This window comes from Mustelus asterias, unplaced genomic scaffold, assembly GCF_964213995.1.
Source record: "Mustelus asterias unplaced genomic scaffold, sMusAst1.hap1.1 HAP1_SCAFFOLD_201, whole genome shotgun sequence".
Classification (NCBI taxonomy): Eukaryota; Metazoa; Chordata; class Chondrichthyes; order Carcharhiniformes; family Triakidae; genus Mustelus; species Mustelus asterias.
This window is the reverse complement of record NW_027590192.1, coordinates 462,048-483,449: the sequence shown is the minus strand read 5'-3', so window position 1 is coordinate 483,449 and position 21,402 is coordinate 462,048. Positions and strand designations below refer to the sequence as shown.

The following is a 21,402-nucleotide window of genomic DNA, read 5'->3' as shown; positions in this document are numbered from 1 at the left end:
AAAAGGCCGAGATGACGCTTTTAAAAATTGCTTCATATGAAACACATGAAGCCCCAGCGCAACCCAATGACCCCGACCAAGTGCGGCCGACCATGGGCTGCCGACCACACTACACCCGATCTCAGCCAAAAGGCCGAGTTCCTTTGCCTTGTTAGTCCTTCCAAAATGCATCACCTCAGACATTTCAGGGTTAAATTACATTTGCCACTATTCTGCCCACCGAACCTGCTCGTCCACATCATCCTGTAATCTAAGGTTTTCCTCCTCGCTATTTACCACATCACCAATTTTTGGACCATCAGCAAACTCACTGATCGAACCCCCACATTCATGTCCACAGGAAACTCCGCGCGGCCATTGACACAGGGCCCGGACTCTGATTGGCTGGAGGACCAGCGTTCATCCGGTCCTCCAGGCGTTGCCATTGGTCAATCTGCCGCATGTGGACAATGAGGGGGCGGAACCCGAGCCCACGTGGGGGTGGGCGGGGCTCAGCCAGCACACGGGGACTCATCCAGCCCGCCCCTCCGCCATCGAGCACGTCCCCAATTCAGGTCACCCCGGCGTCCACAGCCCTCCTCTCCGCCAGCCACCTGAAGTCATACGGCTGGAGGAGCGGATTCCTGAGCAGCGGCTCTCGCACGAGAGCTGCTACTCCTGACGGGGGAGAGCTGCGTCGCGAGGCGACCTTGTTCCAGACAGTGAGGAGGTCCTGGTAAAAGACGGTGGCTGAGCCAGGATGGGGCCGTTAACCTGGGCCTGTTCCCGGGAGGGAGGGAGGGAGAAGCCCCGCAGCTGCAAACCAGGGAGCTGACAATGATTCTGAAGGGTTTGCGGATCCACAAAGTGTTTCCAAATCCTCCCAGCCACCGCCTAACGCTGACTCCGCTTCTCCGGGACAAACAAGCGCCAAGGACAGCAATGACACTGCGCATGCTGTCTGAAGCTCAATCTTCATTCAGAGAGAAGCAGCAGCAGCTTTGCTGGACAGGAATGAGCAGCTGAACAAGCTCATTGTCCAACTTCCGCATTCAGACAATGAGGAGCTGTGATTGGCTGGAGGACCAGAGTCCCTCCGGTCCTCCAGAGGTCCCATTGGTCAAGCCCTGCAGAAGAACAATGAGGGGCGGGGCTCCACGTGAGGGTGGGCGGGACTTTGTCCTCCAGCCGCGCTGAGCTGTTGTCCAATGGGAAAGGCTGGAAGACCGGGACAGACAATGGTCAGTGCGCCGGCCTTGTCCCGGGCCCCGCCCCACACCCGCACATGCGCATTCCCCCAAAATCCGCACATGCGCGCTTTTGATTCACTGCCCCTCACCAGCTCTGGCCAATGAAAAATGTTGGAGGACCGGAAGGCCTGAGGTCTTCCAGCCAATCAGAGCGGGGGATTTGTGTGACTGAAGATGGAGCTTCAGACAGACTAAAATTTGTTCCTGTCACCAACATCTGTGAGTAAAACACTTTCTTTTCTCCCCCTTTCCATTTCTTTTCTCATTCTGGGGGAAATTGGGGACTTGCAGCAACTGAAGGGAAAGGAAGTGAATCCAGGGAGGCTGCAGACTCTGGAAAGGTTGGCCCAGGTCTCTCTCTCTTAAAGACATTGACATCCTTTGCTCTCTCAGCTTGACTCATTTATTTGTCTGGCTAAAAGGATGGTCTCTTTCCTGATGTTCACATTTAAAGGCTGGTTTCCACCGGAGATGGCTGACATTTAAGGGAACAAATTAATATAGGACAGAGATATGTCTAGTTTTGTTCTATTGTACAGATTAGATTTTATTTATGGTCCTGTAATAAAGTACATTTATTTGGAGAGAAAGCGAAGATGAGATGGGATTTTTTCACTCAAGGATCTGGTGAAGCTTTGGAATTCTTTACCCCAGAGGACTGTAAAGCCATCATCAAGAATTTTCAAGTAAGGGTTTGATAGGTTTCTAGATATTCAAGATCATAGAAATCATAGAAACCCTACAGTACAGAAAGAGGCTATTCGGCCCATCGAATCTGCACCGACCACAATCCCACCCAGGCCCTACCCCCATATCCCTACATATTTACCCACTAATCCCTCTAACCTACGCATCTCAGGACACTAAGGGCAATTTTTAGCATAGCCAATCAACCTAACCTGCACGTCTTTGGACTGTGGGAGGAAACCGGAGCACCCGGAGGAAACCCACGCAGACACGAGGAGAATGTGCAAACTCCACACAGACAGTGACCCAAGCCGGGAATCGAAGCCAAGTCCCTGGAGCTGTGAAGCAGCAGTGCTAACCACTGTGCTACCGTGCCGCCCATGATATCAAGGGATATCAAGGGATCCAGGGGATACTGTGGAGAAAATGGTGCTAAGGTACATCTGGGCGGCACGGTGGCTCAGTGGTTATCACGGCTGTCTCACAGCGTCACGGACCTGGCTTCCATTCCTGGCTTGGGTCACTGTCTGTGTGGAGTTTGCATGATCTCTGCGTGGGTTTCCTCCAGTGCTCCGGTTTCCTCCCACAATCCAAAGATGTGTGGATTGGGTTGATTGGCCATGATAAATTGACCCTTAGTGTTGGGGGATTCGAAGGGTAAATATGGGGGGTTACGGGGATTGGAACTGGTTGGGATTGTTGTTGGTGCAGGCTCGATGGGCCTAATGCCTTCCTCCTGCACTGTAGATTCTATGATTCTATGAATGGTTGAGCGGACTCAATGTGGCGAATAACTGATTGCAGCTCCTTTGAGTTATGATTTCTGTGCTGGACAGGAAGCAGTGAGCATGGATCTGTCAATCAACCTGAATCAACACCTTCTGGAATATTGGGCGTGTGAATATTAGATACAGCAGAGTGAGAATGGAGGGAGAGTGTGTGGGATGGAGATTTACAGCTTTTGGGGAATGAGAGGAAAGAATGCTCCATAGAAACTAGAATTGTCTGTTCTGAACTTCTATCCTGTAGCGACAGTGATGGTTTTTATAAACTCCTTTTACAGGATATCAGAAGGTGAAGATTTACAGACAGAAATCTCAAACCAAATATCTGACAGACTCACTCAATTCATCTGGACCCGAATATCATCGGCCTTTGAATCTAGAAGGAGAAATGTTTCTCTGTTCTGTCTGCTACAGAAGATTTTAAACATCAGCATCACTGGAAAAGCACCGAGACACAGACACACTCAATTGAGAGTGTTCCAGTGCACTGAGGAAAAAGCTTTAACCAGATACACAGCCTGAAAATACATCGCAGCATTCACAGCGGGGAGAGACTGTACTTGTGTTCTGTGTGAGTTTTAACTGATTGTTTAACCTGGAGAGTCACAAGGACACCCACACCATGGAGAAACCGTGGAAATGTGGGGACTGTGGGAAGGGATTCAAAGCTCCATCTGATCTGGAAATTCATCGACGCAGTCACAATGGGGAGAGGCCGTTCACCTGTTCGGTGTGTGGGAAGGGATTCACTTTGTCATCCAGCCTGCGGAGACACCAGCGAGTTCACACTGGGGAGAGACCGTTCGCCTGCCCTCAGTGTGCGAAGAGATTCAGTCAGTTATCCAGCCTGCGGACACACCAGCGGGTTCACACTGGGGAGAGGCCATTCACCTGCTCTCAGTGTGGGAAGGGATTCACTCGGTCATCCAACCTGCGGACACACCAGCTTGTTCATACTGGGGAGAGACCGTTCACCTGCTCTCAGTGTGGAGAGGGATTCACTCAGTCATCCAACTTGCGGACACACCAGCGAGTTCACACTGGGGAGAAACCGTTCACCTGCTCTCAGTGTGGGGAGCGATTCACTCGATTATCCATCCTACGGACACACCAGCGAGTTCACACTGGGGAAAAACCGTTCGCCTGCTCTCAGTGTGGGAAGGGATTCAATGACTTATCCAACTTGCAGAAACACCTGCGAGTTCACACTGGGGAGAGGCCGTTCACCTGCCCTCAGTGTGGGAAGAGATTCACTGACTCATCCAGCCTGCAGATACACCAGCGAGTTCACACAGGGGAGAGGCCATTCATTTGCTCTCAATGTGGGAAGGGATTCAGTGTTTCATCCTCCCTGCTGAGACACCAACAAGTTCACGAGTGATTCCAGGGGTTGGATTCTGCTGTTGTTGTTTCTGCTCTCAATTACACCCAGGACTGCATTTTGTTCATTCTCACAGTTGGTCAATGGGGAGGGTCGGAGGGTTTCTTTCTGCTGGACTGGCCGGTCTCACAACTGCCTCCAGTGGGCTGATGCTCTTTGAGTCTTGTTGCGAATACCTGGTTTCAAATTTCACAAGGATCACAGAGTGACCGGGTGTGAGGAAGTTCAGAGATATTTAGTCAGCATTTCTGTTTGAAACCCCCCAATGCCCATCCAATTTCCTTTGTAATTGTTTATTGTCTCCACTTCCTCCACCCTCGTAGGCAGCAAGTTCCAGGTCATTACCATTCGCTGCATCAAAATATTCTTCCTCACATCCCCCCCCCCTGCATCTCTGACCCAAAACCATAAATCTGTGCCCCCCTCGTCCTTGTCCCATCAGCTAATGGGAACAGCTTTTCTTTCTCCACCTTATCTAAACCTGTCAGGATCTTGTCCACCTCTATCAAATCTCCCCTCAACCTCTTTGCTCCAAGGGGAACAACCCCAGCCTGACATCGACAATAACGAACAAACTAACAGAATATGTTACTGCCTGAAATCAAATGGGACTGTTTAATTTCTGTTTTAAAGATATTGTGAATATATTGTCCTGGACAATAAAGGAATTGGAATAACTCACCTTGGGAGTGGTTGAATGAAATGTATCAATCTGATATCCACCTACAGTCCAGTGAAAGTCTGGAATGTGTAGCTGGAAATCCCTCCCTAACAGCACTGTGGGTGTACCTACACCCCAGGCATTGTAGCAGTTCAGGAAGGCAGTGTTGGGGTTGACCACGGCCGGGGCAGCTACATACAGCCACATATTCTGTTATAATTGAAGGACTGCAGATTATAGGACTGGACTATTTTGACCACATTCCTGTGACTGCTCAGTTTCTGCAATCACGGACCATTAAAGCTGGACCTGGTGAGAATATTTACTCAGAATGAGTTCGAGTTAAATTTATTGAAGGACCATCTGGTGTTCAGCAGCTGAGAGACCCGAATCTGTGAACAGGGGGTCTGACCAATCGGCAAACAATGGTAGGTAGTTGGTCAAGAAATTAAGAAGTGTTCTCAGGCATGTTTAAATTAATTTATCCTAAATTTGTGATAAGAACTGTGAGGGATTTGTGACCCAATAGTCGGTGAAGTGACGGTATACTCCAAGTAGCACTGGACTGAAAAGCGGACCTCTGAGAGTAGATTCTAATGGTTATAATCTTACCCAAGCATGGCCAGTGAAAAATCAGAGCTCGAGTGGGGACCGGACAGGTTCTTACCTGCCATTTGGAAACTAAGAAAAAGAAACTTGTTGATAAAATGATTTGAGAATAGAGCCAACGTTTTGTGTCTGGACGACACTTCATAACTTCGAAACATTGGCTCTGTTCTCTCTCCGCAGATGCTGTCAGACCTGTTGAGATGTTCCAGCATTTTCGATTTTTGTTTCAAATTCCAGCATCCACAGTATTTAACTTTTAGGATAAAATGTTTACGCAAAACAGAGGGAGTGGTGGCAAAAAGAGAAACAGGGTAAGGATGATAAAGTCTGGGTTCTGATTCTCTGAGCCCATGTAGAATTTTTTTAAAAGAGTGAACCAGTTTATAAAGAACGGAAGTTACCCATCCCTAACAAAAACTGATCAAATTAAAATAATTACGTTGAGGAATATAACAAAAAAACTTAATAGATGAAGTTTAAAATCAAGTTTGTTTTATTGTTAGAGAAGTTTTTTAAACTTGTGTAAAGTGATGTAATTGTGTGCCAAGTTTTTGCTGCTCACTCCTCCCCCCTTTAGGTTCTGTAGGAAAGTTAACCTTTTCAGCAGACAGTTCATTTGTTTTTAAATCGCCTGAAAATTCATATTTATTTTAGTTTATAATTGAAGATTTATGGGAATTTGCTAAGGTGGGCGTTTGACATTTTTAAAGAATAAAGAAGGGGTCTTGAGAAGCCAATTTGGTAGAGAGAGATGGAGGGAGAGATGTTTACAGAGAGGTGTTGAGAGCTGTTGGTTTTACAAGTTACCCCCGTTTGCAGAGCCGTCGCTTCATGCCCTGGTCTGAGAAGGAGAGAAGTTTGTTCAATTGTTAAAGTGAAGCTTTCTCCATTAAGTGTTAATCGATACTTTGCTTTTTATCTTTCTGACTTGTCACATTTTTAATGGTTAATAAACTTTCTGAATTCACCATTTAAAGTGTTTTTTCTTGCCAGATGGTTAAGTCACTAGAACCTGGTGTGAATTACAATTAGGGAGATTATTGTAAACAAGAGAACCTCCATAAATTGATGACAGGAAGGCTATGGCAGGTGAGAACCTAGAAACTATCATTATCATGAAAGAGGTAGTGTTGGGCAAGTTAATGGTGCTAAAGGTAGACAAGTCTCCTGGTCCTGATGGAATGCATCCCAGGGTACTAAAAGAAATGGCGGGGGAAATAACAAATGCACTAGTGGTAATTTACCAAAATTCGCTGGACTCTGGGGTGGTTCCCGCAGATTGGAAAACAGCAAATGTGACATCACTGTTTAAAAAAGGAGGTAGACAAAAGGCGGGTAACTATAGGCCGGTTAGCTTAACTTCTGTAGGAGGGAAAATGCTTGAATCTATCATCAAGGAAGAAATAGCGAGACATCTGGATATAAATTGTCCCATTGGTAAGACGCAGCATGGGTTCATGAAGGGCAGGTCATGTTTGACTAATTTGGTGGAATTCTTTGAGAACATTACATGTGCAGTTGACAATGGGGAACCTGTGGATGTGGTGTATCTGGATTTCCAGAAGGCATTTGACAAGGTGCCGCACCAAAAACTGCTACATAAGATAAAGGTGCACGGTGTTACGGGTAATATATTAGCATGGATAGAGGATTGGTTAACTAACAGAAAGCAAAGAGTGGGGGTAAATGGGTGTTTTTCTGGTTGGCGATCAGTGACTAGTGGTGTGCCTCAGGGATCAGTGTTGGGACCGCAATTGTTTATGTTTTACATGGATGATTTGGAGTTGGGGACCAAGTGTAGTGCGTCAAAGTTCGCAGATGACACTAAGATGGGTGGCAGAGCAAAGTGTGCAGAGGACGTTGAAAGTCTGCAAAGGGATATAGATAGTCTCAGTGAGTGGGCGAGGGTCTGGCAGATGGAGTACAATGTTGGTAAATGTGAGGTCATCCATTTTGATGGAAATAACAGCAAAATTGACTATTATTTAAATGGTAAAAAATTGCAGCATGCTGCTGTGCAGAGGGACCTGGGTGTCCTAGTGCAGGAATCTCAAGGAGTTGGTTTGCAGGTGCAGCAGGTAATTAAGAAGGCAAATGGAATTTTGTCCTTCATTGCGAGAGGGATGGAGTTTAAAAACAGTGAGGTTATGTTGCAGCTGTATAAGGTGCTGGTGAGGCCACACCTGGAGTACTGTGTACAGTTTTGGTCTCCTTACTTGAGAAAGGATATACTGGCTCAAGAGGGGGTGCAGAGGAGATTCACTAGGTTGATTCCAGAGTTGAGAGGGTTGGCTTATGAGGAGAGACTGAGTAAATTGGGGCTATACTCATTGGAATTCAGAAGAATGAGGGGAGATCTTATAGAAACATATAAGATTAAGGGAATAGATACGATACAAGCAGGGAAGTTGTTTCCACTGGCGGGTGAAACTAGAACTCGGGGGCATAGCCTCAAAATAAGGGGAAGCAGATTTAGGACTGAGTTGAGGAGGAACTTCTTCACACAAAGGGTTGTGAATCTGTGGAATTCCCTGCCCAGTGAAGCAGTTGGGGCTACCTCATTGAATGTTTTTAAGGCAAGGATAAATTATTGAACAGGAAAGGAATTAAGGGCTATGGTGAGAGGGCGTGTAAGTGGAGCTGAGTCCACAAAAAGATCAGCCATGAGGCTCGAGGGGCCAGATGGCCTACTCCTGCTCCTGGTTCTTATGTTCTTCCCACAATCCCCACATTTCCATGGCATCTCCCTGTGACTGCAATTATGTTCCAAAAGGCCAGATGATTGGTTGAAGCTTTCACCACACCTGACTAAACCTCTGACTAACCTGACTAAAACTGAGGATGAAGTATTGGTGTCTGTAAGGGCTAAAATAATACCCTTGGCTTCCTTGTAGATCTGTGGCACCAAGTTCAAGACTCCTTCATGAATCATCCTCTTGGCCTCTCGCCTGTCAACTGTCCATGAGAATCTTACATGTTTCAGAATGTTCACTGCTCATTCTTCCAAACCTAATGAGTATAGGTGCAACCCTTCCCCAAAAGACGAGTTGGATTCTGCGGCCTCACTTGCCCCGAGGTCAAAGGACCTTTGTGTGGTCCACCCCCTGGCCTGCTACGATTCCTGTGGTGGGTGGGATGGGAGAATTCTCCCCTACACCTTCACAACCTTTCCTCAAAAGTCAACACCTTCATCTTAGGAATGGGCCTGGTGAACTTTCTCTGAACTCATTCCAATGAAAACATGTCATTCCATAAGTAGGGAGACCAGAACCGTACACAGTATTCCAGCTGCTATCTCAGCAATGTCCTGTGTCGGTGCAGCAAGTTCCCTTTTTCAAACTCCACCCCCTTGCAGTAAAGTCCAACACTCCATTTGCCTTCTTCTTTACTTGCTGTACCTTCATCCTATTTTTTCACGATTCATGTACAAGGTCACCCAGATTCCTCTCTACGGCAGTATTCTTCAGTTTCTGTATATTTAAACAATTTTTTGCTTCTCTATTCTTCCTGCCAAAGTGGAAAAGCTCCCACTTTCCCGCACTATACTCCATCTGCCATTTTTCTGTCCATTCAGGTAACTTATCTGTGTCCCTTACAGATTTTTTGTAATAACTCACAACTTGCTATTCTACCTACCTTTGTATCATCAATTCTGGCTTCATCCAAGTCATTGATCAAGGTGGCTGTTTTTCTCTCTCTCAGTTGTGGGTGATATTTGTCTCTATTCTCCTGGAAACTGAATGAATCTTGTTCCAAACTGGGTTCAATATCAGACATTTCAGGGAGTCAGGAATCATTCGCCCCTGAACCTACACTGGTTAAACCCCAGACAGTTCCTCAGTAAGGATTTTTCTGGTTCCTCACCGTATATTAGTCAGGATACTGAAACCCAGCTTTTTTACAGTCCACTCCTGGAGGTCCCACTCCCTGAGCCGACAACATTCAGCAGTGTCAGTGCTGAAGTTTCACAGTGGGAGTGATTCCCAGAGTAACTGTCAATCAGATCACCATTGATGTCCAGGTTTGTGTATTTTTAGTTATCCTGATGTCTAACACACACACATCAATAAAACAGGGAATTCCTGCAAACAAACTGCAGCTTCTTCCCTATCTGGAGATCCAATGTTTGTTGAATAATTGTCCCAGCGATTAACAGGCTCCTGTGAACTCATCCAACTCGTATTTTAATACTGACTTTAACAAATATATATTAAATAGGTTTATTTTAAATGAGTTAAAACCAGCCTTAAAATGGTAGATATAGTATAATAACCATAGTACTTTTCAGACTGGAAACTTTAACCTGCTGTTTCACTTTCATTTAGGAGCAGATCCCAGTTTTACACCAATCTCTGATTCATGTGTCCAGCATTCACCGTCATTCTAAAAACAGAAGTTGCTGCAAAATCTCAGTAAGTCTGACAGAATCTGTAAAGACAGGAACAGTTAATGTTTCCAGTTGAATGTGACTCTTCTTCAGTGTCAAAACATTAGCTCTGTTTCTCTCTCCAGAGAAGCTGTCAGACCTGCTGAGTTTTTACAGCACTCCTTGTTTTTATTTACGAGTTCAGGACTCAGACAAGACAATCCACAATACAAATCTTACAACTGGGCCAGGGTTTGTTAACATCAGCAGAAACAGACACCAATGAAAATGGTTGGGACCTCGATGTGATGAACAGCAAAATTCAGTCCTTGCAGTCACTCGTGAACATGATGGTGTTTCAGCAGGTGAGGTGACTGAGTGAATCCCTTCCCACACACGGAGCAGGTGAATGGCCTGTCCCCAGTGTGAATTCGCTGGTGCTTTACCAGGTTGGATGATTGACTGAATCCCTTGCCACAATCAGAGCAGGTGAATGGTCTCTCCCCAGTGTGAACTCGCTGGTGTCTCAGCAAGGTGGATGAATCAATAAATCCCTTCCCACACTCGGAGCAGATAAATGGCCTCTCCCTATTATGAATTCTCTGGTGTTTCAGCAGGTCGGATGAATCAGTGAATCCCTTCCCACAATCAGAGCATCCTCCCCATTGACCAACTGTGAGAATGAACAAAATGCAGTCCTGGATGTAATTGAGAACAGAAACAATAACAGCAGAATCCAACCCCTGGAATCATTCGTGAACTCGTTGGTGTCTCAGCAGGTGGGATGACCGAGTGAATCTCTTCTCACACTGAGAGCAGGTGAACGGCCTCTCTCCAGTGTGAACTCGCTGGTGTATCCGCAGGCTGGATAATCGAGTGAATCTCTTCTCACATTGAGAGCAGGTGAACAGCCTCTCCCCAGTGTGAACTCGCTGGTGGCTCAGCAGGCTCGATGACTGAGTGAATCCCTTCCCACACTGAGAGCAGGTGAACGGCCTCTCCCCAGTGTGAACTCGCTGGTGTCTCAGCAGGCTGGATGAATCACAGAATCCCTTCCCACACTGAGAGCACATGAACAGCCTCTCCCCAGTGTGAACTCGCTGGTGTGACTGCAGATGGGATGACCGAGTGAATCCCTTCCCACACTGAGAACACGTGAACGGTCTCTCTCCAGTGTGAACTCGCTGGTGTGACCGCAAGTGGGATAACTGAGTGAATCCCTCCCCACACTGAGAGCAGATGAATGGCCTCTCCCCAGTGTGGCTGCGCCGATGAGCTTCCAGCTGTGATGGGGCTCTGTATCTCTTCCCACAGTCCGCACATTTCCATGGTTTCTCCATGGTGCAGGTGTCCTTGCCTCTCTCTTGGGTGGACAATCAGTTGAAGCCTCGTCCACACACAGAACACGGGTACCGTCTCTCCCTGCTGTGAATGGTGTGATATTTATTCAGGCTGTGTAACTGGTTAAAGCTCTTTAGTCAGTGCACTGGAACACTCTCACTCGAGTGTGGCCGTGTGTTGGTGCTTTTCCAGTCACACTGATGTTTGAAATCTTTTCAAATCAACAGACTGGACAACCTTTTCTCCTTCTAGATTCAAAGGCCGATGATATTCAGCTCCCATGGAATATGACTGTCAGATCTGACGTGACGTTTGAGATTTCGGCCTGTGATTCCTCTTTCAATATCCTGTAAAACAAGTTTACAAAAGTCATCAGTGTCAGTGCAGGATAGAAATTCAGAACAGACAATTCTAGTTTCTATGGAACATTCTTTCCTATTTCAGTCCAAAAAAGCTGTGAATCTCCATCCCACACACTCTCCCTCCATTCTCACTCTGCTGTATCTAATATTCACCCTCCCAATTCTCCTGAAGGTGCTGATTGAGGCTGATTGACAGATCCATGCTTACTGCTTCCTGTCCTGGACACAGAGACCAGAACAAATAGGAGCTGCAGTCGGCCATTTGGCCCATCGAGTCTTTTAAACTATTCAATGAGATAATTCGTTCATCTACCTCAGCATCATTCTCCCCACACTAAACCCATATCCCTTGATATCCTCAATATCTAGAAACCAATCAATCTCTCTCTTGAAAATAGTTGATGACTGAGGTTTCACTGTCCTCAGGGGTTGAGAATTCCAAAGCTTTACCACATCCTTGAGTGAAGAAATCCCCCCACATCTTAGCTTTTGCTCCATCTTCTTGTCTGTTCCCCATAACCCTTGACACCCTTGTCAGTCAAAGATCTGTCTAACTGGAATATATTCAATGATCCTCAGCCTCCACTGGTCCCTGGGGAAGAGAAATCCAAAAGACTAACAACCCTCTGAGGGAAGAGATGTCTGGAAATATATAACGTAGCTACAGTTCCATATTACAAGATATTCAGATCCCAAGGAATATGACTGTCTAGACGTGACGATTGAGATTTTTGCCTGTGATTCCTTGTTCAAAATCCTGTGAAATGAGTTTGCAAAAGTCATCACAGTCAGTATAGGACAGAAATTCAGAGCAGACAATTCTAGTTTCTATGGAACATTCTTTCCTATTTCATTCCCAAAAAGTTGTAAATCTCCATCCATATCTATGGATTCTATTTAAAAATGAAAGTGGATGGGCACTTGAAGGAAATAAACTTTCAGGAGAATGGGATATAGAGTGGGAATGGGACTGGAATGTTATGCAGAGAGTCAGCATGGAATCGAGTTACCAAATGGATTCCTTCTGTGCTGTACTGACTTTATGACTGGAAATGTATAACATCGCTACAGCCTTATATTACAATGCAAGAAATAATAATAAATATATATTACAGAAACATAAATAATATATCTAATCTGGGTACCATATAATAACACTAGACATATCTCTGTTCTATATTAATTTACTGTCCCCTTAAATGTCAGCCATCTCCTGCCCTTTAATTGTGAACATTAGGAAAGAGACCATCCTTTTAGACAGAAAGAAGATTAACGTTTCAGGGTGGGCAGAATGAATTACAGGGAATAAAAATGTATCAGATTTTGTTGGTCAATATAAGCTCAGAAGTGGAAGGGAAATGATCTCCAGTGGAAGAGAAACAATTCCTGAACATTGTAAGACTAAGCTGGTAAATCAGCAGTGAACAGAGTTGTGAAGTGGTAAAAACCTCATCAAGACAAAGCTTGCGGAAATAATAGTTAAAATACACCCATTATTAGAGGCAGAGGAAGGTAGACAATGGCAGAGAGCTGATCAGGGAGGGCAGAGGTGAAACAGAGAAATGGATGGCTGTTTAAAAATTCATAAAAAGCATGGTTAGCAAGTTTGCAGACGATACTAAATTAGGAGGTATCACTGATAGTGAAAAAGGTTATCAAAAATTACAGGGGGATCTTCATCAGTTGATCGGTTAAGGAAGTGGGCCGATGATTGGCAAATGGATTTCAGTACAGATAATACAGAGTACAGAGGCACAACCTCAGGCTAAAGGGACGATCCTTTAAAACTGAGATAAGGAGGAATTTCTTCAGCCAGAGAGTGGTGAATTTGTGGAACTCTTTGCCGCAGGAGGCTGTGAAGACCAGGTCATTGACTGTCTGTAAGACAGAGATAGATAGGTTCTTGATTAATAAGGAGATCAGGGGTGATGGGAAAAAGGCAGGAGAATGGGGATGAGAAAAATATCTGCCATGATTGAATGGCGGAGCAGACTCGATGGGCCGAGTGGCCTAATTCTGCTCCTATGTCTTATGGTCTTAAGTGTGAGTGTTGCATTTTGGAAAGTCAAACCAGGGTAGGACTTATACAGTGAATGGTAAGGCACTGGGGAGTGTTGAGGAACAGAGGAACCCAGGAGTACAAGTATATCGTTCGTTGAAAGTGATGTCACAGGTAGACAGAGTGGTGAAGAAGGCATTTAGCACACTGGCCTTCATCAGTCAGGGCACTGAGTATAGGAGTTGGGACATTATGTTATAGTTGTATGAGTCGTTGGTGAGGCTGCACTTGGAGTATTGTGTACAGTTTTTGTAACCCTGTTATAGGAAAGACATTGATAAACTGGAAAGAGTGCAAAGAAGATTTATGAGGATGTTGCCGGGTCTAATGGGTCTGAGTGATCATGAGAGGTTGGACAGGCTAGGGTTTATTCCTTCGAACGTAGGAGAATGTGGGGTAACTATATTGAGATGTATTAAATCATGGGGGGCATAGATAGGATGAACCCACATTGTCTTTTTGCCAGGGTAGGGGAATTGAAAACTAGAGGGCATAGATTTAAGATGAGAGGGGAAAGATTAAAAGGGACCCGAGGGGCAACTTCTTCATGCAGAGGGTGATGTGTACATGGAATGAGCTGCCAGAGAAAGTGGTTGAGGCAGGTTTAAACATTTAAAAAGCATAAGTACATGAATTGGAAAGGATTAGAGGGATATGAGCCAAACATGGGCAATTGGGACTAGCTGGGAGGGCACCATGGTTGGCATGGATCAGTTGGGCCCAAGGGCCTGTTTCCGTGCTGTATTGCTCTATGACTCTATGTGCTGGCAGTGTCAGCATCTATTCCCATAACTCATTGCCCTTGAACTGAGTGGCTTGCATTGCTGGGGGATGTGGTAGATTTCCTTCTTTAAAGGACATTATTAAATTGGTTGGATTTTTACAACAATTGTATTCAATGGACTTCTAATTCTAGATTTTTACTGAATTCAAATTTCAACATCTGCCACTGTGGGATTCGAACTCAGGGTGCACAGTGCATTGCCCTGGATCCCTGTATTACTAATCCAATGACACTGTCACTGCACCATTGCCTGCCCATCCATGGTTAAGGAGTCACAGTAGCCCGAGATCCATGGAATCAGAGCATGCTCTAAATTTAACTTAATGCTCAGTAACACTCACCCCAAAACCATTTCACTGTTTTCAACATTTTAAATCCGCTGGAGTCTACATCTGCAAAGATCTCAGCGAGATTGGTGTCCGGGAAAAATATTGCAATCTTCAAATCTTGTCCCTGTAAATGAGGAAAGTTATAGGTATAATTCAAGGTTAGAAATTTCAAGACAGACAAACATTTCTTTTGTTCAGAGTTTGCTGTGAGTAAATCTTTCCCTTCTAACCCCCTGTAAAAGGAGTTTCCAAAATCCATCAGCATCTGTCCAGAACAGAAATTCAAAACATTCACTCCTCCTTTAACCTGGCACAGAATTACTTCAGCTGGGACAAAATTGCAGTGGAGGCAGTTCGAGGAAGATCCAGTTGGTTGATTCCTGAAATGAGGAGTTTTATCTTTCAGGTTGAGCAGCTTGGGCCTGTACTCTTTGGAGTTTAGAAGACTGAGAAGTAATCTTAATGAAACATCTGGGAATTTAAGGGCGGCACGGTGGCTAGCACTGCTGCCTCACAGTGCCAGGGTCCCAGGTTCAATTCCAGTCTTTGGTCTGTATGGAGTTTGCACATTCTCCCCATGTCTGCATGGGTTTCCTCCGGATGCTCTGGTTTCCTCCCACAGTCCAAAGATGTGCGGGTTCGGTGGATTGGTCATGCTAAATTGACCCGTGTCAGGGGGATTAGCAGGGTAAATGCATGGGGTTGTGGGGATGGGGCCTGGGTGGAATTGTGGTCTGTACAGACTCGATGGGCCAAATGGCCTCCTTCTGCACTGTAGGGATTCTATGATTCATATGATATAAGGTGCTTGACAAGGTCGATGCTGAGAGGATGTTTCCTCTGGTGTGGGAATCAAGTAAAAATAAAGGATCCCAAATTTAAGATGAAGATGAAGAGAGATCTTTTCTCTCAGCGGGTTGTTGATCTTTGGAACTCTGTCTTCACCAGTGAGGATTGGAGGCAGGTCATTGAATATATTCAAAGCTGAGGTTTTGATCCACAAGAGAGTCAAGGGTATGGACGGGGTGGGGGGAGCAAAGTAGACATGATCTTATTGAATGATGCAGCAGGCTCGATGGGCCGAATGACGGGCTCCTGTTCCTAATTCGTATTCCGATGTTCTTGGATAGCTGCGCATGCGCCCTGCGACCTATTGTCCCTCTGAAGACAGAGGTTCTGAACCAGCCCCCGAAACCACGCCCATTGTGACCCGACACCGACAGCAGCGCATGCGCTCTCCTTCCCCGCTGAAACAAGATGGCGGCCGATAACCAGGGCCTGTTCCCGGGATAAAAGCCTGGGAGCTGTAAACCCGGGACCTCCAGGGTCTTATTCGGGCCTTGCAGCCTACAGCGGGTGTTTGGAAGCCATAGCTCCCTCCCCACCCCAACTCCCGGCTCCATTTCTCCTGCAGCCCGACCGACTCACCCGCTAAAAAATGTGCCATATCCCGCACTCGCAAGACTCCGAGCTCAACTCCGCGCACGCTCCAGATATAACACTGCGCCTGCGCAATAGGCTCCTGTGGAATGAATAGGACACTTTCACACCCGCAGGGGCACCTGGGAATTAACGGCGTCATTGTCAAAGACGATAATAGAAAATTATCTTGTGCAATTAAGATCAATTAATTTTTAAAAATGCATTCCTCGGAATTTGTGCGCTGACATTCTCTACTTCTAAAATTGATTTATACCAGTGCTCTCCTGTGGGAATACCCCGAGTTTTTAAAGGTTTTCCCACTGGTTTCCCTCTCTGCTCCCCTGAAGGTACTTACACTGGTTGGGTAAATCCCACAGAGACTGGTTTCTTTCACTTTCTTTCTCCTGATGCTGAATATTCTGTTTTATAGAATGATACATCACAGATGGAAACTATTTGGCTCATCCTGCCCAGTCGGGCTGTCTTTAAGATCTATCCAAATAATCCCACAGCCCTGCTGGCAGAGTGAGAACAATATCTACATACTGCAGCAATGCAGCAGGTGAATGGAAAATGTTTTCCAGTTGCATACCTCTCAGACACACTCACCCCGAGAAAGATAAATTGGCTTGTGTACTAAGAACAAAGAAAATTACAGCACAGGAACAGGCCCTTCGGCCCTCCAAGCCTGCACCGACCATGCTGCCCGATTTAACTAAAACCCTCTATCCTTCTGGGGACCATATCCCTCTATTCCCATCTCATTCATGTACTTGTCAAGACGCCCCTGAAAAGTCACTACCGTATCTGCTTCCACTACCTCCCCCGACAATGAGTTCCAGGCACCCACCACTCTCTGTGTAAAAAATCTGCCTCGTGCATCTCTTATAAACTTTACCCCTCGCACCTTAAACCTATTCCCCCTAGTAATTGACTCTTCCACTCTGGGAAAAATTTTCTGACTATCCACTCTGTCCATGCCTCTCATAATCTTGTAGACTTCTATCAGGTCTCCCCTCAACCTCCGTCACTCCAGTGAGAACAAACCAAGTTTTTCCAACCTCTCCTCATAGCTAATGCCCTCCATACCAGGCAACATCCTGGTCAATCTTTTCTGTACCCTCTGCAAAGCCTCCACATCCTTCTGGAAGTGTGGCGACCAGAATTGAACACTATATTCCAAGTGCGGCCCAACTAAGGTTCTATAACGCTGCAACATGACTTGCCAATTTTTAAAATCAATACCCCGGCCAATGATGTCAAGCATGTCGTATGTCTTCTTGACGACCTTCTCCACCTGCATTGCCACTTTCAGTGACCTGTGTACCTGTACACCCAGATCCCTTTGCCTATCAATACTCCTATGGGTTCTGCCATTTACTGTATATTTCCTATCTGTATTAGACCTTCCAAAATGTATTACCTCACATTTGTCCGGATTAAACTCCATCTGCCATCTCTCCGCCCAAGTCTCCAACTGATCTATATCCTGCTGTATCCTTTGATGGTCCTCATCGCTATCCGCAAATTCACCAACCTTTGTGTCTTCCGCAAACTAAGCAGATATTAACTTGAATATTCCTACGTTCGAAGGAATAAACCCTAGCCTGTCCAGCCTCTCATGATCACTCAGACCCATTAGTCCCGGCAACATCCTCATAAATCTTCTTTGCACTCTTTCCAGTTTATCAATGTCTTTCCTATAACAGGGTTACAAAAACTGTACACAATACTCCAAGTGCAGCCTCACCAACGACTCATACAACTATAACATAATGTCCCAACTCCTATACTCAGTGCCCTGACTGATGAAGGCCAGTGTGCTAAATGCCTTCTTCACCACTCTGTCTACCTGTGACATCACTTTCAACGAACGATATACTTGTACTCCTGGGTTCCTCTGTTCCTCAACACTCCCCAGGGCCTTACCATTCACTGTATAAGTCCTACCCTGGTTTGACTTTCCAAAATGCAACACTCACACTTAAGACCATAAGACATAGGAGCAGAATTAGGCCACTCGGCCCATCGAGTCTGCTCCGCCATTCAATCATGGCTGATATTTTTCTCATCCCCATTCTCCTGCCTTTTTCCCATCACCCCTGATCTCCTTATTAATCAAGAACCTATCTATCTCTGTCTTACAGACAGTCAATGACCTGGTCTTCACAGCCTCCTGCGGCAAAGAGTTCCACAAATTCACCACTCTCTGGCTGAAGAAATTCATCCTTATCTCAGTTTTAAAGGATCGTACCTTTAGCCTGAGGTTGTGCCTCTGTACTCTGTATTATCTGTACTGAAATCCATTTGCCAATCATCGGCCCACTTCCTTAACCGATCAACTGATGAAGATCCCCCTGTAATTTTTGATAACCTTTTTCACTATCAGTGATACCTCCTAATTTAGTATCGTCTGCAAACTTGCTAACCATGCTTTTTATGAATTTTTAAACAGCCATCCATTTCTCTGTTTCACCTCTGCCCTCCCTGATCAGCTCTCTGCCATTGTCTACCTTCCTCTACCTCTAATAATGGGTGTATTTTAACTATTATTTCCGCAAGCTTTGTCTTGATGAGGTTTTTCCCACTTCACAACTCTATTCACTGCTGATTTACCAGCTTAGTCTTACAATGTTCAGGAATTGTTTCTCTTCCACTGGAGATCATTTCCCTTCCACTTCTGAGCTTATATTGACCAACAAAATCTGATACATTTTTATTCCCTGTAATTCATTCTGCCCACCCTGAAACGTTAATCTTCTTTCTGTCTAAAAGGATGGTCTCTTTCCAAATGTTCACAATTAAAGGGCAGGAGATGGCTGACATTTAAGGGGACAGTAAATTAATATAGAACAGAGATATGTCTAGTGTTATTATATGGTACCCAGATGAGATATATTATTTATGTTTCTGTAATATATATTTATTATTATTTCTTGCATTGTAATATAATGCTGCAGCGATGTTATACATTTCCAGTCATAAAGTCATTACAGCACAGAAGGAATCCATTCGGTAACTCGAGTCCATGCTGACTCTCTGTATAACATTCCAGTCCCATTCCCACTCTATATCCCATTCTCCTGAAAGTTTATTTCCTTCAAGTGCCCATCCACTTTCATTTTTAAATAGAATCCATAGATATGGATGGAGATTTACAACTTTTTGGGAATGAAGTAGGAAAGAATGTTCCATAGAAACTAGAATTGTCTGCTCTGAATTTCTATCCTATACTGACTGTGATGACTTTTGCAAACTCATTTCACAGGATTTTGAACAAGGAATCACAGGCAAAAATCTCAATCGTCACATCTGGACAGAGTCATATTCCTTGGGATCTGAATATCTTGCAATATGGAACTGTAGCTACGTTATATATTTCCAGACATCTCTTCCCTCAGAGGGTTGTTAGTCTTTTGGATTTCTCTTCCACAGGGACCAGTGGAGGCTGAGGATCATTGAATATATTCCAGTTAGACAGATCTTTGACTGACAAGGGTGTCAAGGGTTATGGGGAACAGACAAGAAGATGGAGCAAAAGCTAAGATGTGGGGGGATTTCTTCACTCAAGGATGTGGTAAAGCTTTGGAATTCTCAACCCCTGAGGACAGTGAAGCCTCAGTCATCAACTATTTTCAAGAGAGCGATTGATTGGTTGCTAGATATTGAAGATATCAAGGGATATGGGTTTAGTGTGGGGAGAATGATGCTGAGGTAGATGAATGAATTATCTCATTGAATAGTTTAAAAGGCTCGATGGGCCAAATGGCCGACTGCAGCTCCTATTTGTTATGGTCTCTGTGTCCAGGACAGGAAGCAGTGAGCATGGATCTGTCAATCAGCCTCAATCAGCACCTTCAGGAGAATTGGGAGGGTGAATATTAGATACAGCAGAGTGAGAATGGAGGGAGAGTGTGTGGAATGGAGATTCACAGCTTTTTTGGACTGAAATAGGAAAGAATGTTCCATAGAAACTAGAATTGTCTGTTCTGAATTTCTATCCTGTACTGACACTGATGACTTTTGTAAACTTGTTTTACAGGATATTGAAAGAGGAATCACAGGCCGAAATCTCAAACGTCACGTCAGATCTGACAGTCATATTCCATGGGAGCTGAATATCATCGGCCTTTGAATCTAGAAGGAGAAAAGGTTGTCCAGTCTGTTGATTTGAAAAGATTTCAAGTGTCAGTGTGACTGGAAAAGCACCGACACACGGCCACACTCGAGTGAGAGTGTTCCAGTGCACTGACTAAAGAGCTTTAACCAGTTACACAGCCTGAATAACTATCACATCATTCACAGCAGGGTGAGACGGTACCCGTGTTGTGTGTGTGGACAAGGCTTCAACTGATTGTCCACCCAAGAGAGAGGCAAGGACACCTGCACCATGGAGAAACCATGGAAATGTGGGGACTGTGGGAAGAGATACAGAGCCCCATCACAGCTGGAAGCTCATCGGCGCAGCCACACTGGGGAGAGGCCGTTCACCTGCTCTCAGTGTGGGGAGGGATTCACTCAGTTATCCCACCTGCGGTCACACCAGCGAGTTCACACTGGAGAGAGACCGTTCACGTGTTCTCAGTGTGGGAAGGGATTCACTCGGTCATCCCATCTGCAGTCACACCAGCGAGTTCACACTGGGGAGAGGCTGTTCATGTGCTCTCAGTGTGGGAAGGGATTCTGTGATTCATCCAGCCTGCAGACACACCAGCGAGTTCACACTGGGGAGAGGCCGTTCACCTGCTCTCAGTGTGGGAAGGGATTCACTCAGTCATCGAGCCTGCTGAGCCACCAGCGAGTTCACACTGGGGAGAGGCCGTTCACCTGCTCTCAATGTGAGAAGAGATTCACTCGATTATCCAGCCTGCGGATACACCAGCGAGTTCACACTGGAGAGAGGCCGTTCACCTGCTCTCAGTGTGAGAAGAGATTCACTCGGTCATCCCACCTGCTGAGACACCAACGAGTTCACGAGTGATTCCAGGGGTTGGATTCTGCTGTTATTGTTTCTGTTCTCAATTACATCCAGGACTGCATTTTGTTCATTCTCACAGTTGGTCAATGGGGAGGATGCTCTGATTGTGGGAAGGGATTCACTGATTCATCCGACCTGCTGAAACACCAGAGAATTCATAATAGGGAGAGGCCATTTATCTGCTCTGAGTGTGGGAAGGGATTTATTGATTCATCCACCTTGCGGAGACACCAGCGAGTTCACACTGGGGAGAGACCATTCACTTGCTCTGATTGTGGCAAGGGATTCAGTCAATCATCCAACCTGGTAAAGCACCAGCGAATTCACACTGGGGACAGGCCATTCACCTGCTCCGTGTGTGGGAAGGGATTCACTCAGTCACCTCACCTGCTGAAACACCATCATGTTC

At 45.5% G+C, this 21,402-nt stretch overlaps 3 protein-coding genes across 3 annotated transcripts in view; 2 read left to right on the top strand and 1 right to left on the bottom strand.

The window, feature by feature from the left end:
- The window catches only part of LOC144485615 (uncharacterized), a 69,847-nt gene that overhangs the window by 32,950 nt on the left and 15,495 nt on the right, over nucleotides 1–21,402 (top strand). The window contains exons 3-4 of the mRNA XM_078203712.1: nucleotides 3,416–3,919; nucleotides 20,498–20,833. Of these exons, the coding sequence (XP_078059838.1) occupies nucleotides 3,416–3,919; nucleotides 20,498–20,833 (840 nt within the window). The remainder of the gene's footprint in view (nucleotides 1–3,415; nucleotides 3,920–20,497; nucleotides 20,834–21,402) is intronic.
- The window catches only part of LOC144485604 (uncharacterized), a 158,567-nt gene continuing 138,702 nt past the window's right edge, over nucleotides 1,538–21,402 (top strand). Inside the window, exon 1 of the mRNA XM_078203703.1 lies at nucleotides 1,538–1,570. The gene's annotated coding sequence lies outside the window, so the exon portion shown is untranslated. The remainder of the gene's footprint in view (nucleotides 1,571–21,402) is intronic.
- Nucleotides 10,030–17,669, bottom strand: LOC144485597 (uncharacterized). Its single transcript, XM_078203697.1, has 3 exons — nucleotides 17,601–17,669; nucleotides 10,480–11,022; nucleotides 10,030–10,236 (listed from the first exon to the last, which is right to left on the bottom strand). The coding sequence occupies exons 1-3, from the start codon at nucleotides 17,667–17,669 to the stop codon at nucleotides 10,054–10,056; spliced, it is 795 nt and encodes a 264-aa protein (XP_078059823.1). The 3' UTR covers nucleotides 10,030–10,053.